Source organism: Podarcis tiliguerta, assembly GCF_965153285.1.
Source record: "Podarcis tiliguerta genome assembly, chromosome: 9".
NCBI classification, from domain to species: Eukaryota; Metazoa; Chordata; class Lepidosauria; order Squamata; family Lacertidae; genus Podarcis; species Podarcis tiliguerta.
This window is the reverse complement of record NC_139542.1, coordinates 20,118,390-20,141,935: the sequence shown is the minus strand read 5'-3', so window position 1 is coordinate 20,141,935 and position 23,546 is coordinate 20,118,390. Positions and strand designations below refer to the sequence as shown.

Here is a 23,546-nt window from a genome sequence, read left to right as displayed (position 1 = left end):
ACTTTACTAAAATCACTCCTCTTCTTCATCTTTGCAGTTTTCGGTATTCCTAGGAATCATTTTCTTCCTGGAACTTACGGCTGGTGTTCTGGCATTTGTCTTCAAAGACTGGATCAAGGACCAGCTGTACTTCTTTATCAACAACAACATCCGAGCATACAGAGATGACATTGATTTGCAAAACCTCATAGATTTTACGCAAGAATATGTAAGTGCTTTTGCTTGCTTTATGGCAGGGGTGAGTTCCTCCCGTCATTCTTGATCATTGGCCATGTTGGCTGGGACTGTTGGGAGTTGGAGGGCCACATGTCCCCAGCCCCTGATTTTGAAGGGAATGTACCTTCCACCACCCCTGTTTTCATTTTCATTTCTCAGCTCTTTATTTCTGAAAGGAGCCAAGCAAGCGAAACGTTTTATGGAACAATGCGAAGCTTGTTCCCTGTGAGTAATGCGCTTATGATTGCAACTAAGCAATAGCGTAATTAACTTTATTAGGAAATGCTTTGTATTGCATCCAGACGAGTTCTCCTCCTTGTGCAAGGATTTCTGCTTGCACGATGGAATTTCTGCTCCCTCTCCTCCTCAAGTGTGCCCACCTAAGTCTGCTCCGGAGGGTTGGTGGGGGGAGTCTGTAGAACAAATTGGTGAGGTGTGCAGAGGGAGGAGAAGGAGGGAATTTCCATTGCGGTCCTTGCATAAAGGAGACTACTTAGTTGGATACAACCTTAGTCTTTATGGCAGTGTACTATTCTTGGCCATGCTTCTTTCAGGTGACTTATCCCCATTTTCATGGCAGAATGAGAAACGCTAGATTGTTGCTATGCTTTTGGACATAGAAATTTTTTTTTTTGTCCAAGGGCAAGGTTAGAAAGCCTATTGCTGCAGTTGTGAGGAAAGCAAGCCAAAATGAAACCCTGTAATGTGCAGTCCAAAACATCCTGCTCAAGATGGGTAAAGTGAAATAGTTTCCCCCCTGAAGGCTCCATAGAGTCTAGCTTTTTATTTGTACATCATAAACATCAGAAGCGTATATAGTAAAGATGGGAAGGAGCCAGTGCATAGGCTTTGATTTCATATGCCCAGTGCATATAAATTCACCACTGTGGGTTGCATCAAACAATTTGCTTCTCCATGTGGCCAGCTGACTCTGTGTGGCCGCTTCCCATGTGGATTTCCTCTGCATCATCTTAAACCACCAAAAACTGTGGTTTTAAGTAAGATTGCCCTGCCTGTCCGGTCTGTTGCTGCACATACAATTTCTTCAATGAGTTTTGGGGATTTGTGAGAAATGTAGTTATAAATGCACGATAACAGGCACCCAATACTTCTGCGTGTTTTTTCAACACGGAAAAAGCTTGACATGCTGTTACCCAGAACAGTAGCTTGCAAATCCACTGGTGGTTCTTGGCTTGTGTCTCAACCCTCTGGTAATACATTTTCTCCTTCTCCAGTAAAACGGCAGAGAGATCTAGCAGTAGTGGTGATTCCGCCTGTAATAACTGTTGGCTTTCCTCCAGTGGCAGTGCTGCGGAGCCTTTGGAGCAGATGACTGGAACCTCAACATTTATTTCAACTGCACAGACACCAACGCTAGCCGAGAGCGCTGCGGGGTGCCCTTTTCCTGCTGCACTAAGGATCCTGCTGTAAGTCAGCTGGCAGCGCTGCTATTCCCTGGGGAAAGCTGCTGCATGCAAATGGGAGGCTGCCTTTTATGCTAAAAGAACTCTGTGTGAATGTGTGCTGGTCCTCTTTAATGGACCTATGTCTTGCTGCCGGCTCAAAGCATGCACAAAAGCTTTGCAGAGTCAGGGTATCCTATGCCTGTCAATACACCTTTCACCTTCTTGAGGTGACTATTGCCAGGCTACCTGCAAGCATCTATAATGGGTTGCAGCCAGTCACCAAACCAGTTGTCTAATTGTACTGGATGAGTAATAAAGACAGTGGGGGGAAGAGGTGATGCCAGTGCTAATTATAGAGCCACAAACTCGTTAACTTGGCATGCTTGGGTGTCCATAATTAAGTCCTGCTAAGATGCAGCTAGCTTTGTATTAAGATTAGGACTCTAATCTGCAAATAAGAGAGATGGGATGTACTATTTAAGATACACCATCTATCGTCCCTGGTCATTGGCCTTGCTAGTTGGGAGCTAATGGGAGTCAGCTGCTGGAGGACTGCAGATTCCCTATACCTGCTTTCAGGCCATGGACATTTGGCAGGATGAAGGGAGAAATTTACCGGTGCCTTTTTGTGTTTTCTCATTTTTAGGAAGATGTCATCAATACTCAGTGCGGCTACGATGCCAGGCAAAAACCAGTAAGTCCCTGCCCATTTCACTTGGTGTATCTTCTGTGAGAGAGGATGGGAAAGAAGGTGGAATCCAAAGGGAAGGGTTGCATGGTTTGATTTGTGTGTTTTCTTTCCATTTGCTGTTCCCTCCAGGAAGTTGACCAGCAGATTGTTATCTACACGAAAGGTTGCGTCCCCCAGTTTGAGAAATGGCTGCAAGAGAACCTCACTATAGTGGCTGGCATATTCATTGGGATTGCATTACTGCAGGTATTGATTGATTGCATTCATGTTCTGGCTTTCCTCTAAGGAGCTCAAGGTAGTGTATGTGGTTCTCTTCCTCACGACAACCTTGATGTCCATCTCATAGCTTTCAGTCCCACGTGGCTAATCCACGCTGCACGCTTGATGTGAAATAGGAGGAAGTGATTCCTACTTGCTTCTTGTAAAAGCCAAGGGTTGTCCCTCTGGCAAGTAACCTAAACATGACTGGAATTAGTGGTGGACACCAACTTGTTTCCCATCTTGTGGATCTTCTGGCTTCTGTAGCTATGAGAAGCCCCTGTAGTGCTGCGTATTTGGAATGTTCCGGAAGGCCTGTGGAAGTCTGCTCCAATATCCTTCCTGGATACTAGGCAAGGGATGAAAAAGATCACCTGGGTGGGATTCACCTACCTAGTCCTGTGAGTGGAAGTAGAGTGGAAGGATTCTGCTTGTACAACAGAGCTCACCTCCCCCAAAATTGGCTCTGGTGGAGTGGGAGAATCCCCAGGACAGCATGCAGAAGGAAGGAGAGCGAGGGGAGGTCATTCTGTCTGGCAAACTGGAATGCTTGTGTAGACAGAATGATTGGAAGAGCACAATGTTGAAGCCTGCCCTTTGGCTGTAATCCGTATCACACGGTGTTTGGGACTTTTTAATATGGAAAAAAAAAAGGTAAGAGGGGGGTGTATTGGTTGCAAGTCGCTTTGGGTTTCCGTGAGCAAGATAAAGCGACTAACAGATTTAATAAATAATAATCACGGCACAGGTCTGTAAAACTGTGCACAGTGTTTTCCCTCCCTCTCTCAAAGTACTAGGGGGCATCTGCTAAAGTGGAATGGTGGGAGATTCAGGGCAGGCAAAAGGAAGCGCTTCTTCACAGAAAGCACACCAAACTTAGATGGCTTAAAAATGGGATTAGACCAATTCATGGAGAGGCTATCACAGAATTGTAGCATTGGAAGAGACCCTAAGGGTCATCCAGTCCAACCCCCTGCAATGCAGGAATAAGGGCTACTAATCATGATGGCTATATTACCTCCAGTATCACAAGCAGCATGGTTCTGAAAGCCACTTGCTGGGAATGCCAGGTGGGCGGGATGCTGATGTCCTGCTTCCTTCCTTCCCACAGGCGTCTGGTTGGCCTCTGTGAGAACAGGATGCTGGACTTTGGCCTGATCCGGCAAGGCTGTCCTTGTTTTTGTGGTTCTTGACCGCAGGCAGTTAAATCCACTTTAATGGGACAGCTCCATATTAAATGGGGTGCCGACGGCCTGCCTAGAAGCAGGTTACGTGGTTTCTTGGGTGCATAGATTTGACCCGCTTCCAGACAACACTTGAACCTCATGTCTTCCAGATATTTGGGATCTGCTTGGCTCAGAACCTGGTTAGCGATATAGAAGCTGTCAGAGCCAGCTGGTAAACTCGCCGACACAAGCGGCACGAGACACCGGCCAGCCTCACCTCTCGGAAAGCTCCAGCGTGTCGCGTGGGCGCCAAGTCATATGGAAGTGGGTGACAGTGAAGTCTCGAGTTCTCAAATGGCCGGAAGTGCCTCAGACCGTTGTTTATTCCAGAGGGAACAGCTCCAGCCACCCGTTCGCCGACGAAAGCTTCCGAAAGCCCCAACCCGAACTTGCGTTGAGCTGCGACTCTCTGGCGCACCCTTGACTTGAGTCTCTGGTGGATGCTCTTTTCTTCCTTTTTTTTTGTGGTAAATGGCCTGTGTCAGTGAGACCTCAATCGCCGCCTGGTTTGCTGGGCCCCACTCTTCATTCTCCGTGTCACAAGCCTGTCTGCCGCTGCCAAACGTGAGGCAATTTCTCTCATCAGTGCACACCAAAAGGAGCGGCGTGCCTTTTCAGCAGACGGGAGGCCTGGCGCTCCCTTCTGGAAGAGAACCTGTCAAATAGAAAGCCACTTTCCCAGTCCTTGGCTCCTTCGCTTACTGGCAGGAAATGAGGCTCCCCTTGGAAGCTCTGATTAAGATCTGCTCTGTAATGCCCTCTGTTGGGGACCAACCGTGTGTAATTATTTTCCAGTCTCTCGCAACCTTGTCCCACAAGGGAGAAGGGGTGGGATTTGATGTCTTAATCAACAGGTTTGAGGGGGAATGTGCCGCTCTTGTCCTCCTCCACCACTGAGTTGGCAACATGTAAGGGAGTTGGAGGATGAAGTCTCGAACCAGCTTTTTAACTAAGAGAATGGGAGGTGTGGTAAACATAACGGGGGAGGAATACCCTACAGCGTACCAAATTTCATGAGTAAAATGGTGGAATTTGTGGAATAGCCTTCAATCTCCTTTTTGTTCTTGTATTTGAGGCAGCTGCGCAGGTGTTCAAGGTAGCCCCTTGGGCCAGCCATCTCCAGCCGGATTGCTCGCTTCCCCCCATTTTTATTTTTGCATGTAGTTGCTATAATGATCCTTAGGAGTCTATTCAGTGTGACTTGTCTGGGTATCTGTGGTTTCTGAGTAGGCTTCCAATTCCAACTTGCATATTTATTAGCGTAGATGCGGATGAGATAAGAGAATTCACAGCCCTTGTTTTGCAGTGAGAGAAATGATTTCACCTCTGTTCAAGTACCTCTGCAGACCGCTTTCATCTCTTCTTTAAAATCTCTCCCTCCCTCATGTCTTTTTTCTGTGATTCAAATAGCAGTAGTTTATTTAAACAGAATTTCTAAAGGCTTTAAAGAAAAACAAGTAATAATTCACAGCCTCTGTTTTCAGGGCAGGTGAAGACATTAGGATTTTGGAAGAAGCACAATACAAAACTCCCTTTAGGACCACAATCCTAAATAGGTTCTTTTTTGTTCTTTGTTCTTTTTGCATGGGCATTCAGTTCTTTGTGAATGTGTTTAGGGCCTGAGTATAGGTATTTATATTTGATTTAGGTTTAAGCATCAATGAAAATCGCAAAAGTTGAAGGTGCCTTCTACAAAAGAATTGACTTTAGCATCTCTTACCAAGGAGATGGCGTTCGACTAAGCCTGTTGCATCTGGGGTGGGAGTGGGGAGGAATCTGTTAAACTCTTCTCATTGTCTGGCAGGGGTAACGTGCGTCTTAAGGTGGCGTGTGGGAAAAGTTAAGTTCCGGATAACCGCTGTAATTGTCGTTTTAGACACCTTAATCGGAACCGAATTCAAAACAACCTGCCTCTTTGTACAAGCCACCTCTTAGTTTTAGTGGATGATTGACAGCCTAAATTGACCCCTTCCCCCAAAGCTGCCATTAAAGCAGAGAATGGGGGCCCCATGACTTATAAGTCCCTGACCATTAGCCACGCTGACCAGGCCTGGTGGGCGTTAGGATGACAACAACCTCAGACTCACAGTCCCTTTAAAAATAACAATATATTTCCTCAGTATTACCTCATTCTTAAGAGACCCAGCGTGGCTGCCTTGACCGAATATGGGACACTGGGGGTCCCAGCGGCTATCTGCAGTGGCTCTGCCGGGGGCATATATAAAATCTATTCTCATTGTCTCACAGTCCAGTGAGCCTCCATTACCTCCTAAGCTTTGTTTGGGCTGCTGCTGAAGGGGAAGGGAACAAACCCCTTTTGCCCTGGAGTGGCAGAATAGTGTTACGGACAAAAAATGGCAAAGTTGTGGGAGAACTTCTGGGTTTGCAGAGCTGAAGAGGCCATGCATTCCAGAAATGAGGCCAAACGCCCGAGAATGACATGGACGTATTCTGCCTGTAACAGTGAGTATGCAGAGGAAACATTCCTTGTGGCTTCTGCCGCTACTGTAGGTTTCTGAATAAGATTTTTTCCATCCTTCTGCTTGACGATCATCTACATCCTTCACCAACTAGCTAGGTGTCCTCAAGATATTTTCGACAACCACTCCCGTCCGCCCCAGCCAGCACAGTTGGTGGTGAAAGCTGATTTTGTTCTGGCTTCTCTCCGCTCCCCTTCCTTTGCCAAGCATAAGTTTATGTGACCATTTGTAACTTGGTGGTGGGTTGTGTGTGTGTGTGCGTCTTTGGGTGACTCTTCCTTGTCCCAACTCTAAAACTTTCTTGTTAACTTTCTGCCACCGTGTGGTGAGGCTTATAATGGCAACCTTTTCATAATTGCCTTGTATTGGAATTTCTGTATGCTTGACCTAAAGAGTTGTTGTCTTCTTGGTCCCAGAAGAGAGTAAGCCTAGAAACTCAGAAATTGTGTTGTGTTGCATGCATGGTTTGCATGTCTCTAGGTCCTGGTGGAAACTGAGGAATTCTAATAACCTCCCCTCTTTTAATTCCTAGTGCCCTTTTTGCTGTTGCAAAGAGCTGAACAGTTTAGATTCCGTCAGCTGTTTAGTGTGTGTGCTGCAGCTTTTATAACCCTGGTTAATAGCTCCTTCAGATTCCATAGGCATTAGGGATGAGGCATTTGCCTCTGAAATTTAGAATGTTTCGAAGAACTTTCCGACTCACTTTCTTATGGCTCATACACATTTAAGCAAGCGGTGTGCACACTATCTAATGTGGACCTTTTCTCTCCACCCCGCCTGAGTCCATGACTGCAAATCAAATCTGCAAATCAGATTTAACTGTCAGCAGGCCCCCAGCTGAAACAATAAGATGCTATAAACTGTGCATAGAGAGAACTTAACCATTCACTTATTAGGTTGAAAAACAAGTGTCAGAGAGCTGCCGATTGATTGATTGATTTTATTTCTGTGATGAATGAATTTCAAAGTGGCTTACAACCAATAAAAAACCATAACATAATAAAACCTAATAGCACATTGCGAATACAGCATATATCATATACAATAATTAACAGATTATAAATAACAGTTGCAACAAGAAACAACATTAACTAAACAGCAACTAGAAAATAAGCTAAACCTCACAGTTACAGCAAGTCATAGGATTAACAAATCAATGTGACGTTTAGAATCTATAATAAACGATATTAAAAACATTAACAAAATAGCAACTATTGGTTGGTATTTTATAAGCTAGGCACTAAGTTCATTCACACAATATCTGCACCCCATGACTCCCCCTTTAAAACAAAATAAAACTATACAGCAAACCAGCAAGACAATAATTACTAATTGAAACAATAATTGCATTTATACTAAAACTAAACTAAACCCCAGCCCCAACAAACGTCCACCCCGCCCACAACAGCGCATAAAAACAAAAAGAAAAAAACAAGAAAAGCATTTAAAACACCATGGATTAACAAGTATTTTAAACATTTTAAAACATTTTTGACATGCTCAGAGTAAGTGTGGGCCCCACCCCCTAGGCCAGGTGGAAATGGGCCTTGCAGCAGGGAGCTGTTTTCCCTCCACTTTGACCAGCTGCTGCTTATCAATGTCAGGTTGCTGGAACATCATCAATCTGCCATTCTGAAAGAATCTGCACCTGCCGACCTGGCTTTTATTTTCTGAGAGCAGGCTGGATGAAGCTGAGAACCCTGAATCCACCCAGCTGGCCCCAATCAGGTGTTTAGCTTTGAACCAGCCTATGGAGGAAATCTGGCCAGTACAGAAAAGATGTAGCATTTAGTATTTTCTCCCCTAGACCTCATGGAGCCATGATTCTCTCTGGTAAGTAGTGTTCTGGAAGAAGTGTCTCCTCTGGTTATTGAAGGAGGATCTTCAGGGTCGAAGCTGTCCTTCAGATCTACTTGTTCTCCCAGGTAAGAGGGCTCACGGTTCTGGCACCTCCTTAACTCACAGCGGCAGTTCTCCGTGCATGATGTATTCTACTTACGGCAGCCACACATTTTATTTGCTCAGCTCCCTTGGCAGGCACACTGCAGATTTCTCCTACTGGATGTTCTGAGGAATACCTGTGGATCTTCCACTTTGACCTCAGAATATGAGTCTTCGTCATCTGTGACGATCATTCGCCTGTGAGTCTTAGATTGACTGGAGTCGTAGGGGGACTCCAGGCTGTCTGGTGCAGAGGCCCGCTGGCCACTGTGGAGCTTCTGGCTGCTGGCAGTCTGAACAGATGTTAGTTTTTGTTGGAGAGTTTGGAGGTCTTCACGGAGCTCATGGTTCTCCTTCAAAACCTCTGCTATGGTGTTCCTATCTTCTTCCGCATCTGGGTCGTCTGGCCTGCTGTCTTAGTGACGCTGCAGCTTAGTCCTCCCCCCCTTTTTAAAAAATTAATCTTTATTTATTTTAAATATTAAGCCCCTTCACCACAAAAAGAACAGAAGAAAAAACAAATCACCTCGCATACAAAGAAAATATTACATAAAGAATAAAGTTCTTCCATAAATTAAGACTTCTGTCCTACCCAGTATGGGTCCTTCGTTTCATTGATAACTGCGTGTTTGTATATCCCTTAACTTATCACTGTTTAACCATATTCTTTGTAGCATATAACATTGCAGAAGTTATTCAAAGCATATCAAAGAATACACCTGAGAACAATGTTCTTTTACATATAATCTGAATACACCCCATTCTATGTTGAACCTTTGATTTAACTGATTCTTAATTTTTCCTGTCATCTTTGCCAGTTCTACATAATCACATAATTTCACCAGCCATTCCGGTTTAGTTGGTATTTTATCTCCCTTCCACCATTTAGCTGTTAACATTCTCACAGCAGTAGTTGCCTACATAAATACCTTTCTGAGTTCCTTCGGGATATCTGCAGCGATGATACCCAAAAGAAAGGCTTCTGTGTTTTTTTAAATAAAAGTTAATTTGAACTTTTTTTTAGCTCATTATAAATAATTTCCCAAAAGTTTTTTTTTCCTTTTTACATGTTCACCACATGTGGTACATTGTTCCCTCTGCTTCTTTGCATCTCCAGCAAAGATTTGAGCTGGTTTTATACATTTTTGCCAGCTTGCTTGGTGTAGTATACCATCAATAGAGCATCTTCATGTATTATTTTAAGGTATAGCAAGCTGTAAACTTTTAAGTCATTTCTCCAAATGCCATCTCCCAGGATGCCATCTGAATATTATAACCAAAATCTTTAGACCACTGATTCAACCTCCTCGTCTATCACTTCCAAATCCAATAGCAGTCTATACATTTTAGAAAGTAGTTTATTCTTATTTTGTAGTAGATCTTTCTCAAGTTTCAATATTTCAGTAGCAAACCCTTTTATTTTATCTAATTTAAATGTCATTCAGTTGATGGTACTGTACCCAATCAGTTAGGTGGTTTCTAATTTCCTCAAACTTTTTCAGTTTTAGCTCCCTCCTCAAGTAGAATCATAGAGTTGGAAGAGACCACAAGGGCCATCGAGTCCAACCCCCTGCCAAGCAGGAAACACCATCAGAGCACTCCTGACATATGGTTGTCAAGCCTCTGCTTAAAGACCTCCAAAGAAGGAGACTCCACCACACTCCTTGGCAGCAAATTCCACTGTCGAACAGCTCTTACTGTCAGGAAGTTCTTTCTAATGTTTAGGTGGAATCTTCTTTCTTGTAGTTTGGATCCATTGCTCCCATACAAATCTGCCAGCAGAGGCCTTTATATCAGTCCCTCCACCTCCACAAGCACATTTGGTGGGGACACATGTACAGCAATTGCAATCCCTTTGTGATCCCCTTGCACTGAGTGTGTACACTCATGCAGCTGCCTCTTCTTTCAAACATTGTACTGGAAGTGTGGAAATCAAGGGCAGCAGAGCACATGACACTGGTGGCAGTAGGCACAGTCTACCCAGTCTCCCCTTCAGCTGCCTGGAGCACCAGGTAGAGCAGCAGGAGAAAGACCTTGACCGTCGGTCTCCTAGGATAAGGTCCTTTGATCTGGGTAGAAGCTCACCTGGCCCCTCCCACCTATGGCTTTTATAGCCTGCCTTGATGTAATCAAGTGCACCTAGCATTACTCATGATTAGCCCAGGACCCTGAGATGGAATTAATACAGAGTGGCTGAGAGTCTCCCACTACCTGCAGCCGGGCATCCAGTCAGCACTTGCAACACAGAAGAACCCAAGAAACTCCCGACAGGTGTAGTAGTAGTAGACTTTATTTGCGTGGCCGACAGGCCATAGCATCAAAGGACAAACACCAACAGAAATACATTACAGATATAAAGGTAAAGGTAAAGGTACCCCTGCCCGTACTGGCCAGTCTTGACAGACTCTAGGGTTGTGCGCCCATCTCACTCAAAGAGGCCAAGGGCCAGCGCTGTCTGAAGACACTTCCGGGTCACGTGGCCAGCGTGACATCGCTGCTCTGGCGAGCCAGAGCCGCACACGGAAACGCCGTTTACCTTCCCGCTAGTAAGCGGTCCCTATTTATCTACTTGCACCCGGGAGTGCTTTCGAACTGCTAGGTTGGCAGGCGCTGGGACCGAACAGCGGGAGCGCACCCCGCCGCGGGGATTCGAACCGCCGACCTTTCGATCGGCAAGCCCTAGGCACTGAGGCTTTAACCCACAGCGCCACCCGCGTCCCATACATTACAGATATAGTTACCATAAAATCTTGTGACCTATTAAAACCCTAGGTAAATTAATAATCTCAGTACTTAAAACTTGGCAGAAGTAATAAAATAATAATAATAAAACATAATGATAATAATCATAAAATCCTTAGGCGAGGAATCCGGGTGACGACACTGGTGTCATTCAGATAACAGCTCTCAGTCTCATTGCTCTCTCGATAAATTTGACAACCTTCTCTGCTATCGAGCTGTTCTGGTCGGCTAGGAGTGAGAACAATTTGGCTTCACAAGAGCGGCCCGGGATGGCAGATAGGAGCGGCGTAATGGTCTCATCCCTGAGATCTTTATATAGGGAGCAAGACAAGAGAACGTGTGACACCGTCTCTACATAGCCAGTGCCACAGGGGCAGAGCCGGTTCTCGAATGGAATTTTTTGATATCTACCTTCAAGAACAGCTGAGGGTAACTCCCGACAGGTGTGTGAAACACAAGAATCCAGCAGACCTCAAACTGGTGATGTTAAAGGGAAAGGGACATGCTACCTAACTCCTCGAAATACAATTGTCTTCCGCATTTCCACTACAGGGAGGTTATTTTGTTTTAAACATTCTTCTATTTTTTCTTGGTATTATTCTCCTGCTTGATATAAATCCCTAAAGTAATTTACAGTTTTTTTTACTTAGCGTTTGGTTCATTTATAATCCCCCCCCCCCATCCAGTTTATTTATCGCCTTTTCACTCTGTTTTTTCTTTAATTGCCAGGCTAGCATTCTCCCCGGCTTATTAGCAAATTCAAAGTTCCTTTGTTTTAACATTTTAATTTTCCATTCAGTTGCGTGATTCACAAGTATGGAGTATTGCGTTTGTAATATTTTAATATTTAGTTTTGCTGTTTCATTTCCTGGATTTTTAGCTAATTCTTTTTCGTTATCTCCTCCAAAATTTTGAAGTGTAGGAACTCATCGTGACAGCTTAGTCATGCTTGGAAGGGGAGCCCAAACACCGCAAGATGTCTGTGGTGCTACATACAAAGACATCAAACAGTATTACTTGGGATAGTACCCAGTTTGTAAGGACCAGTGTGACTGCTATCCTATGTTTATGATGGAAGTGAGCTCTGTTGAACTCAGTAGGGCCTCATTTCGACAGCACAGATTCTATTTGCAAAACACATTGAGCTTTAACAAAAGATGGCCAGCCAGCTGAAATGCAGCAATGTAGCTTTTGAATTCAAGGGCACCTTGGGGGTCTCCCGATGTGGCTGAACCAGTGGCATAGCGTGGGGGGTGCAGGGGAGCCCGGCCGCACCGGGCACAACATCTGGGGGGGGGGCGCTCGCACTCGCAGCTCTCTGCCCCTACCTGGCTCACTCACTCACTCTCACTGCAGTGCTGGCTGTGCGAATCCAATCCGAGCCGCCGGGTTGCCGCCCACTGTGGAGGGGAGGGTGCCAGGCGTGCGGTGCGGTGCGGAGAGAGAGCGAGGGACTATCGGGGGGAGGGACAGTGCAGCGGGGGGAGGGGGCGCAAATTACTTGCCTTGCCCCGGGTTAGGGGGCACAGATTACTTGCCTTGCCCCGGGTGCTAACAACCCACGCTACGCCACTGGGCTGAACTACAACTCCCATCCTCCCCAGCAAGTATGGCCAGTGGGAGTTGTAGTTTAGCAGCATCTGGAGGGCCAAAGGTTTCCCAGAAAAGCAAAAAAGTATCATGCTGATTTAGACGCCTCACAGGGGAGAAAAAAAGGTAGAAAGTACCCAGCCTCTGCCTCTTTACTTTTCTAATTATTTGTCCCCTGTGCTCATCGGACAATTACTTGGAAGTTTCATTTAATACCTTGCTAGAAAGTCTCATGCAGCACCAGCGAAAGGAGCGTCTGTCACTTGGGCAGATGTCATGGTTCTTGGTCTGAAGAAGGCTGTGTATTGATAAACAGTTGTATCGTATCACAAGTATGCATGCTGGGAAGGCAAGGCAGAGGAGAACTTTACTTCCACCAGGACCAAAAGCAGAATAGCAAGTGGAACCTGCGAAGGAAGGAGTGAGCCTGCTGCCACATGCATCCCACTGCAGCCTGCCAGGCAGATTTCCTTTCTCCCTTTCTTATAACCATATGTATTTTTTCTTTGAAAGGAAGGAGAGATTCAAGCAGGGCGAAGGACATTTGGATCTGGCAAAGGGACAATTTTAAACATACCTTAAAATAAAAGGGGAGAAGGAAATGGGGGGCATGTGCATGCTAAAGTAGTCCAAACCACGTGTCTTCATTGTCCAAACGTTCAGATACAAATCTTGACACCTCAGTGCCTCAACCTCCCAAATCGATTCTTCAAGTTTTGTGTGTCGGATTTGGGGCTGAGTAGCTTGGCACAGGGGACAAATAATTAGAAAAGTAAAGAGGCAAGCGTGCCCACCTGCTTTTCATCTCACTTCCCTGCTCATCTCTTCTCACCCCCCCACAATTAGCACCAAATAAATAAATAAATCCCCAGCTACAGAGATGCAAGTTTGAACACCACCTTGTCTTCTAAACACTGAAAGTCTGGGAAGCTTGTTGCTTGATGGCCAGATCCAAGAGGCCTGATTAACAAACCACATATTTACCGTATTCTTTGCTCTATAAGACTCACTTTTCCCCTCCTAAAAAGTAAGGGGAAATGTGTGTGCGTCTTATGGAGCGAATGCAGGCTGCGCAGCTATCCCAGAAGCCAGAACAGCAAGAGGGATTTCTGCTTTCGCTGCACAGCGATCCCTCTTGCTGTTCTGGCTTCTGGTATTCAGAATATTTTTTTTCTTGTTTTCCTCCTCCAAAAACTAGGTGCGCCTTATGGTCTGGTGCGTCTTATAGAGCGAAAAATACGGTATGTGTTGCCTGCCAGCTTAGTCAAGTTAGCTCATCAGAGACCTACACACCTGCAGTTTCTGGACAGTATTGTTATGGAGTGACGGTGGCTCAGTCCCATGTATGAAGTCCAAAGAGCCATTTTCAGAGGCCCCCAATTACAGATCTGTGTTCTCCCCACTGTACGACCCTCTTTGTTGGAGTTTTGTTACTGCTCTAAACCTTTGGTTAAGTAACTGTCCCATGTTGAAAATACTGCATTCTGAGGGATACATCTTGATTTGAGCTTTCGTGTTCCAGAAGCTCTCTTCCTGCCAGAAGCTGCGGGAAATGCTTTCCTCTTGGATTCTCCCCTTCTTATTCTCTGAGCAGAGTCTTACTTTCTTTCAGCTAAAGTTGTCAAACCAAGACTTGGGACCTTTTCAGGTGCCATGCGGCGTGTAAATAATTTTTGAACTGTAAATAGTAGCATGCAAATGATCTGATCCACACTGAGGATTGCAATTCATCTTAAATGTGTATTTATACTGAGAAGGTTGTATGAGGTGAGTTTGCCTGTGTGTTTGAAAAACTTAAAAAGCTTTACATATCTAGCAGATCATGCCTGGAATGCTTTAATATGCTGCCATCTAGTGTCTCCCTGGTAAAACTGCAGCTTAACAAAACTAGTCAGGACTGGCCCCAAAAATTTTTTTGGGATGTTTGTTCTAGAGCTGCTTTGAATCCCCTCTTCTGCCCACTTTGTGCAGGGATTATATTGTCAGCTGTGCCACAGGAGCTTTGTGTTCTGATCCACCCCCCCCCCCATGAATATTTCTGCTGGTCCCGCTTACCAAAGACGCTGAAGAAGGAACATTTTGATGGGAATGTTGAGGTCTCCCGAAAATGCCTGCCCACTAATGGCCGTAATGCAAAGCACAATTCAGCAGACATGTGGGTGGGCCGGAGCTCTCTGTGTTCTCCCAGCCATCACCTTGAGTGTACATCATCTATGCTTTGGTGCCACGCAAAGAGTGTTCTCCTGGAAAACGGGGACAGGAGGGGGATATTATACCTTTGGGGTTGCCACTGCTTCTTTTACTGCTCTGGTCCAACATGCCATAAATTCAGCTGCCACATTTTTGCCCCCATAGAAGCCTGTGTGCCTTGCATGTTCCCAGCTATGGAGATCTTTCTGCAGTGCAGAAGCGCCGGGGACTCAGCAGCCTAATCTATTGGCATGAGTGGTTTTGGAGGATAGGTTGTGCTGCCTGAAGACAAAAGCTCCATTGCTTGCAAGAAAGCCTCAAGCCTCAAGTCTTTTGAGTGCATGAAACTTGCCTTGACGGAACACATGCTGTTAGGTTTCTTAAGGAGCTTAATGCCAACTCTTTATGCTTTCTGGCACCATAGAGTTATCTGTCTTAATTGTACACAGCGTCATCAGAGCATATAAGTATATGACGGAGGGCCCCCCCCCCCCCGCCTTGGTGGGCAGGTATGTCAATGTGTAGATCCTGAATGTGTGTTTCAGGCACAGCCATTTGCATGGACTTCAACGTATTGACGTACAGGTGGAAAATGTCAACACTGGTGTGCTTTTTTAATTAAAAATATCCAGTGCAACATGGGATATACTCCAGGCTCCTGCTTTCCTGTACTGTCTGATCTGATTTCCAATTGTGATGCCACTTATGTGTGTTGCACCACTGGAGTTGTTCCCACAGTGTTCCCATGGAGAGGGAATTCAGCACTGGATGCTGTTTCTCAGGCTTTAACACAACCAAGAGGGGAAGTGTCAGGGTAGTATCTGCAGCTGGGCTGGAAGGGGCAACGGAAGTGCCTTCTGTTTTCCAGTGGATGTTGCATTAAATTGGGAATGGCAACGGCAAACATGTCCTGCAGATGGCCTGGGGTTTGTGGTTCAATCTCCTAATCCAGAGAAGCAGAATTGCCAAACCACCTCTCCGCCCCCCTTTTTGGCATCCACGTGGAAGGAATGCTTGCACCCAGATTTCACTCTTACGTGGTGGCCGAGGTGGAGGCAGGTGACATGTAAGATCTTCAGCTTGGGTAAGCACTGAACCTGGCCTCTTTTCTCCTGCAGTTCTGCATCCTTAACCCATGCCTCTCATAGATTATCGTGGGCAAGAAGCAGTGCACTCCAGGGTCTTACAGTGTGCCCCCAAATTGCCTTGACTTTGTGAGAACCTTAGGATTGGCTTTCTATTGACACCGTGTACTTTGAGCAGAAATTGATGGGAGAGATAAAGCGTGTGTATACTCTTGGTAAGGTGACTGCAAAAAGGCTGCAGTCCTATGCAAGCAAGCACCATTGACCCCAGCAGGGGTTGCATCGGACCAGACGTGCATAGGATTGCACTGTTATAAAGCTTTGTATCTAAACCAATGCAGATGCTCCTTACGGCGTGAATGATTAAAATAAGCTGCACCTGGAAGCGTCTCGCGCGTAGTCTAGGGAAACTGACTCTCAAAGAAAGGTGTTCTCTCTTTATACTAAAACAAACAAACAGGTAGTTTGGGCATGGCATGGGGGATCTGCGACTTTGTCTGGTTTTCAAACATTATAAAAATGCTTGCATCACTTCCCTAAATCATTGCACGTCGCAACGAAGGGCACTACTGTAATTACCGTTGTGTTTTTTCTTTTTCTACGAATGTATTTTCCTGTATTGAAAGTCTTGTAAGTCGGAAAAAATTGATTGTAAAAAGCCAATTACACTTACTGATGATGGAAAGTATTGTTATAACAGAATTGCATGCTGGTACAGTTTGACTGAGGTTGTGTCGTCTCCTTCCCAGTTGGTCACACTTGGTCTAGAAGTGGATATATTTTTGTTCAATTGACATCTTTCCTTCACAATAGAATATATGGTATATCGTACATAGCCCATGCGAATTTCAGTGGATGTAACTGGACTTATACATGAAGTTAACACAACCTCTTTGTGTTAGTTTTTAAGGTATTGAAAGTGGTCTTCATCATGCTCTTTGTACCTTTTTTTTAAAATAGATGCGATTTTTAGGAATGTTTTAATACATTTATGATGGACAACATAGTTTTACTAGTTGTGCAGTATTCTGTATTTTACTTGAAGTAAATCATTTTATATGCAATTTGTTAGTATAATTACAGTTTTATAAATAAAATTGAGTGACATTTTGGGTCTACTTTTCACTCGGATGTAAAAAAAAAAAATGTTCCGCTCAGAGCTCTAAACCCGTTGTGTTAAAAAGGAGGATCAGATCATAGTTGTTACTGGGAAAATAAAAATCTGTTACAATTAAGCATTGTAGAATTGTGCGCCCTTTGGTGAATGTTGCTCTGCTCAGGGTGTTTGTGTGTATGCCGAAATCCCGAGGAAGGGAAGAAATGCCACAGAATGTGGCATTCAGCTCCTTGAGGGTCTTTGCTTCCATTTTTAAAAAACTAAAGCAAAGTTTCTAGTGCCTATGGTGCAAATAATACTTCAAAGCACGACCGTGCCTACTGAAATCTCAGAATGCAGATGACTTGCTGTGGTCAGAGCGCAGGGTTTTCAGCGTGACTAGCAATAGTAGGCTAAATTATGGAAATCAATAATGCAAGCAAATACAATCAAATCTGCATAATTTACACAGGTCAGAGTTCAGCTATTCACAGATTTTTCTTTCCGCAGATGTGATTATGAATGGTGTGCCTAGGAAGTGAGATTGCTCATCTTCCTTGTTTCTGTTTCAGAGGATCAGCCAGCTTAGTGATTGATGCAGGTACGTCCTCAGCTATAACTACTTAAGACAAGAGAAGCTAAGTTGTGGGGTTTTTTTTAAAGACTCACACCCACCCCCAGATACACGAATTGCTGCACAAAGGAACAACACGCAAGGTAAAGTGTGAGCGCACTGGAGTTTATTTATTTACTTCTAGGTACCATGGGGTTGACATTAATATGCAAGACCAGTGAGTGAGCAGCAAGACTCCCTTCCCAAAAGAGGCTCCCTCCCCATTTTCTGAAACCCCTGGCAGTCCAGCCCGGCCTTGCTGCTTCCTGTGCTTTGTCCCTAAGTTAGCAGTACACTTGTTACGGAGTTAGGGGTACGAGGGGAGGAGTCGTTGATGTAGTAGTACCACGTCTTTCTCTCTCTCTCTCTCTCTTTTTTACATTATTATAGGACTACAACATGCACATTCTACTATGTGGCTCAAGCAACGAGAATACATGTAGAACAATTAACAGGGCTAGGAGACATTTTGTGTTTGTGTGTAAGAGAGACAGGATCCATGTTGATGGCGGCTGGCTATGGGGTTTATAGAAATCTCGGTTGTGGAGAGAGAGGTACCTACAGCAGTTCGATCCGTGTGGGAATGTTACATGCATGCACAAGTGACACACAGTGGGTGGGAGAAACGCAGCAGGACAGGACGAGAGGTGAAATCTGTGACGGGATGCTAGGTGGGAGCGCGGGTACCCCTTTCCTCAGCTTTCCACGGCGAGTCTCTGCTCTGTGAGGGAAGCCTGCTGGGCGACCGTTTTGTTCTCGTGGTTGCGGAGTTTTGATACGACGTCTAGAAAGGCCAGGCTCTGCACTTCCTTGTGAAGGAGTTCTGTCAAACAGAAGCGAGACGGTTACTTTCCTGCTGGGCCTTTATGTGTGCAGCTGCTCTTTTGTTTGCCTTTTCTGGGGAAGCGGCAACGAACAGAGGCCTTGTCAACTTGGCACAACGCGGTCGCCAGAGAATAAGTGGCGCTGGTGGCTGTAAGCGGTACTTTTCAAGCATCTTAAATTTAGGGAGCCCCTTCACACACACACACACTTTCCTCCTTGCTCTGCATATCATCTGCAGGCAAATGGGATCTGTCTTAGTCTTGCAAGGGAGACCTAGCAAACGTGAAAAATAGGTGACCGTGTGCAAGTTTCTGCTTCTGCTTGCTGTGTTGTGTGGGCAGGAGGTGGACCCCCTTCTGTTTATATATACACTAAAACTATTAGCTGGCACTGGGATGTATCAATGCACCAAATCTCCTTAAAAGGAAATTGCAGTTGGGGCCTATCAGAGGTTGGATGGGCTCTTAGGCCCAGCCACCCTCTCTACAAGCCTGGTGATGCTTTTAGCTCTGGTTGGCCATGACTGAGGCCTACGAGGGCCAATATCTGGTGCAATATTGTCTTGTCTGAGTGGCAGCAGCTCTCCAGCATTTCAGGCAGAGTGTCTCCTATCATTCCCTATTGTCCACAGCTGCCAGGAATTGAATCTAAGGCCTTTTGCACCAACCTGTGCTCTACCACTGAGCCTTGGCCCTTCCCTGAATAAGAGTAATTAGATGATGCTGAAATTAAGCCATGCTGCATACAGAGTGAGGCTTGTGTGTAGTGCAGGGCTTCTGTGACTCCTTCCCCTTTGGAGCTGGGGTGTTCTTAAAGGGGCCACCAAAGGGAGAAAGTACCTTATGCAATTAAAAGGGTCCGCTCTCTGTCACAGGACGTGTCCCCTTCATGAGACTCTACATAGCAGAGCAGCCTCCCCAAGCATTTTGTGCTACATCTCCCCTAAGTCCCACCTCACACAACCTGCTGGGTAGGTCTGCTGAGAGCTGTAGTCCTAAACAACTGGCTGGGGAAGGCCGCAAGAGAGACTCGCCTCAGCACCCTTTCTTGTGTATCGTGAACATATAGTGGAGAAGCAGCCTTTCCATGTTTAGTACCTGAATAAAGTATGCCTTTTCAAAAAAAGGAAAAAAAAGCATGCAAGGATTCAGGCGGTGATTTTTGCTACAAGCTTAAATGGTGGTTGTAATTAAAGCAGCTTGCTCTGTTCCTCTCAGCACAGTCCGTGTTGGCATCTTAGTTATGTCAACAAAGAAGAAATGGAACAAACAATGCAAGCGTACAGTACTCAAAATATTTGTTTTTTGAGTAGAGATCTAGAGGTCTGCTCAACACTGCTGGAAGTTGCCTAATTTAGTTGTCATGGTCGGGGGAAGATGAAAAAGCTGCTTTAGGCGCTAGGAGGATACCAGGGTTGAGGTAAACACACGACGCTTATTCTACTGGGGCTTGCTTAGGCAACAGCAGAGGCTGCTCACTAACAAAAGAGCTGTTACAAATCAATTCTGTTACCCTACAGAGCCTCTTTCCCCCCACGTAGCAAACTGCGACCCTTGTTTTCCTGCCAAGTTTGCTGGTCACCTGCTTTCCAATCCGCCATGGCATCCGAACTCCCCTCTGTGCGACCATGAGCAGAGCGGAAAACGCCTAAAAGCAAGCTTAATGCCCCCAAAACATTTTTATTCCCCACACAATTTAATGGAAACAGCGTTTCCTATCCAGGCTACTCTGCTGCGGGAAGAATATGCTTCCTACTTCCAGGATAGCTTGATATCTACAGCAGGTGTTGCTCTCTGGGTATTAATAGGTTCTAGTGACAAACCAAGTCCCGGGCCTCTCTTCTCACACTCATGCACACAGCAATGACTGTGATGGCAATGAATGCTCTGCTTTCCTTTCATTCTTTTGACGTTGCATACACATTTACATTCCCTATTATCTTCCTTCAACATATAGCGTCTGTTGGAACAGCAAAGCTCTCTGATTTGCAGAGGCAGCATCAAACCCAACAGAAAGAATTCTTTGTCAAGACTGAAGGCTCCAATGGGTATAGCACGTATCCCAGCTACCTAGAATGGTGGACTGACTGCAGTCTTTGTGGTGGGGATGGGTGGTTTTCTAAAGGGGCGAAAAGGATTCTCTCGGCAAGAGAGACAGCAGGTTGGGAAGCTGCCCACCCACCCAACCAACCCCCAATTTCATAGGACTATTAAGAAGCAAGCCCACCTCGCGGGAGCTGCTTAGATGACAAGCTAAAATGTGAAACCCAGGCTTTAAAACACTTGTTGGAAAAATAGCGTAAACTCTTTCCCCACCTTTTAAAGAGATGCTTTCTAACTGCAAGTCAGTGTTGGGCTGAGAGGGGCGACCCTGAATAGGAAACAGTCTTTATATCAGTTGGGTGATTGGTACACCAGGAACCTATGGCTCTCCAGATGTTCATGGACTCCAGCCCAGCCCCCATCATTGCTGACCACTGGCCATGGTTGTTGGTGCTGATGATGGGACTTGGAGCCCAAGGACAGCTGGAGGCCCACAGGTTCCCCATCCCTGGTTCACAGTAGCTCTCCAGGGTTTCAGGCAAGATTTTTTTTCTGTCCCAGTCTTACCCGGAGATGTCAGGGATTGGACGTGGATGCTCTTATATGCAAAACACAAGCTTCACCACTAAGCTACGGCCTTTCTCCATGGGTCTGAGCAAATGCACCATTCTTATGCTTTTGTTTTGTAATGAATGCTGTAGAAGAGATACTGAAATCATATGGACCAGCCCTCATATTCCATTGGCATACCAGTAGGTCCATACTTTATGCTAATAGTTTCAGGGATTGGTTTTCTAATACAGAAGCACCTGTCCAGCTAAAGTTACAGTGTTACCTCGGGTTACAGACGCTTCAGGTTACAGACTTTGCTAGCGCAGAAATAGTACCTCGGGTTAAGAACTTTGCTGCAGGATGAGAACAGAAATTGTGTGGTGGCAGCAGCGGGAGGCCCCATTAGCTAAAGTGGTGCTTCAGGTTAAGAACAGTTTCAGGTTAAGAACAGACCTCCAGAACGAATTAAGTACGTAACCAGAGATACCACAGTAGTCATAACTATGGAGTGGTCTACACAGAGTCTGATGGTAGGGTCTCATGGAGGTAGAATTTGGTTTTACTTCAGACTAGAGGAGTGGGATCACATTTCTGAATATCCTCTCTCTAAAACCTACTTGCCTATATTAGATTATTATATTAGGAGGAGGGTACCTTTGTCTTCAATGTGCTAGTTTTCTACTTGTGGGAAACCTTTGCAGGAAGCGTTAAAAAACTAGCATCTCTTTTGAATGCAAGCCCCCTTGCTTTCCATGAGACCTCTTGTCTGAATAAGCATACATTCACTGCTATGTTCAATGATGATTACTTCTTTGCAGCCTTTGCTGCAAATAGACTTGATTGGATCTGTCATCTGCATGCCACTCCTGGCTCAACCAGGAGTGTGTCAGTCTTGGGCACGTCATGTACAACCCTCGTGACTTTTTGAAAGTTGATCTAAAGCAGAGCTGTGGAAAGGCTCACCTGATCCCATAAGAGCACAGATCAGCACCATGGAATTGTACTTGATTTCTGGCGCACTCCTCTCATCCGAAAGCAGCCTGTGTAGAATCTGCACTAACTGAGCACTTTCAAGATCCTTCTCTGCTGTGGCTGTGAATCAAAACAAAATGGGAACTTTAAACTCTGAAGGACTGGGTTCCTTTTGTTTTTTTCTTGGGGGGGTGGGTGGGATTTACTGACATATTCTAGTACAAAGAGTGCTGTGGAACCATAATACATGCCTCGCTTAATTGAACAGAATCTAAATTTATATTGCATCGTTAAGGAAAGCAGGGAGGGAAGCATTATTGTGTTGAAGAAGGCCAACTGTATATATGTCTTGTCTACTGGGAGAGCTTCCTCCTTCCAAGAAATTGGGGTAAAGTCCACTTGAGGCACACTTTCAATTGCAGAATTTACACAGCGGAAGGGCTACAATATCCTCTGTTTGGGACAAATAAAAACAAAAATCCCACAAGTTCCAAATGAATCGTTCTGTGTGTTTACCCCGGTCAATGTAACATGCTGTGGGTAATCTCCCACTACCAATAAAACTGATCGAAGGAAGCACATTTAACCACCAATACATAATTTTCTTTTTAAGAACGTCAAAAGAGCCGGGGACAAAATAATATCCCATGAAGTTCTCTACAGATACCTGAATTTGGGTTACTTTTTTATTTCAGCCAATGAAGAGCTCTGGATGACTGAATAGCCCATGGGGTAGTCCAAAGAAAAAGTGATCCATGGAAACAGAAATAAGTTTCCTCCTTTTGACACAAGCACACATGGCTTATTGTGAGGGTACTTGCTCAAGATACAAGGGAATTTGGCTTGGAGTAGTAGAATGTACCCCCTCAAAAAGTCAATGGAAGTTAAAAAAAAAATCTGTTGAAGCAGGTTTAAACAAGCCCATGTCCTCAAATCTTAATTCTGTCTCTATGGGAAATACAGCAATAAATTCTCTCCCTATATCCTATTCTCTCCCCTAAGGTCGCCTCTCCTCTTGAACCAAAAAAATCATTTTTTGACCCTGTTGTCCCCTACATCCTTTCTCTTTTTTCCTGTCATTTACCTAAAGAGAAACTACTTGGCAGAAAACCCCAGAAACTTTGTCATTTCAAATCACTACAGAAAAGATGGGAAATATAACGATGAAACAACAAAAGACATCCAATACCGTTCTTATACTGACTACATTTACTAAAGCTTACTTTGTCTGAAATACTCCATTGGGCAATTATGAAAAAGAGGGACAATTTACCGTATTTTTTGCACCGTAACACTCACTTTTTTCCTCGTAGAAAGTAAGGGGAAATGTCTGTGCGTGTTATGGAGGGAATGCCTACGGGTGGCATGCCTACGGATTTTCCTCCTCTAAAAACTACGTGCGTGTTATGGTCGGGTGCGTGTTATAGAGCGAAAAATACGGTACGTACGAAGCGTTGAGTCCTGAGCGATGGTGGTGAGAGGCCAAGGCTTCAGTCACACATCCAAGCAGCCTGTCACTGTGTAAGGTTTGACACAGTCATATTGGCTGTCGGCTTCGATACTGCTACTCACTTATGGGTTTCCCTGTCCCCACACCCAACTGGAAACAGGTGCCATAGCC

The 23,546-nt window shown here is 45.1% G+C and overlaps 2 protein-coding genes across 12 annotated transcripts in view; one reads left to right on the top strand and one right to left on the bottom strand.

Annotated features, from left to right (window-relative positions):
* Positions 1-23,128, top strand: part of TSPAN5 (tetraspanin 5) — a 90,994-nt gene extending 67,866 nt beyond the window's left edge. Inside the window, exons 4-9 of one of the 3 annotated variants that reach the window (XR_014501873.1) lie at positions 38-208; positions 1,518-1,643; positions 2,269-2,316; positions 2,443-2,559; positions 17,432-17,522; positions 22,621-23,128. Coding sequence is in view for 1 of the 3 variants with exons in the window: in XM_083398776.1 (XP_083254902.1) it covers positions 38-208; positions 1,518-1,643; positions 2,269-2,316; positions 2,443-2,559; positions 3,908-3,973 (528 nt within the window). In the remaining 2 variants the exon portion in view is untranslated. Of the gene's footprint in view, positions 1-37; positions 209-1,517; positions 1,644-2,268; positions 2,317-2,442; positions 2,560-3,907; positions 8,762-17,431; positions 17,523-19,576 lie in introns of those variants that run through there. The other 2 variants (XR_014501874.1, XM_083398776.1) reach the window with 2 other exon arrangements.
* The window catches only part of RAP1GDS1 (Rap1 GTPase-GDP dissociation stimulator 1), a 91,651-nt gene continuing 85,744 nt past the window's right edge, over positions 17,640-23,546 (bottom strand). For all 9 annotated transcript variants that reach the window (XM_083398417.1, XM_083398419.1, XM_083398421.1 and 6 more), the window contains 2 exons: positions 21,917-22,045; positions 17,640-18,357 (listed from right to left, as the gene is read on the bottom strand). In XM_083398417.1, the coding sequence (XP_083254543.1) occupies positions 18,230-18,357; positions 21,917-22,045 (257 nt within the window). In that variant the 3' untranslated portion in view covers positions 17,640-18,229. The remainder of the gene's footprint in view (positions 18,358-21,916; positions 22,046-23,546) is intronic.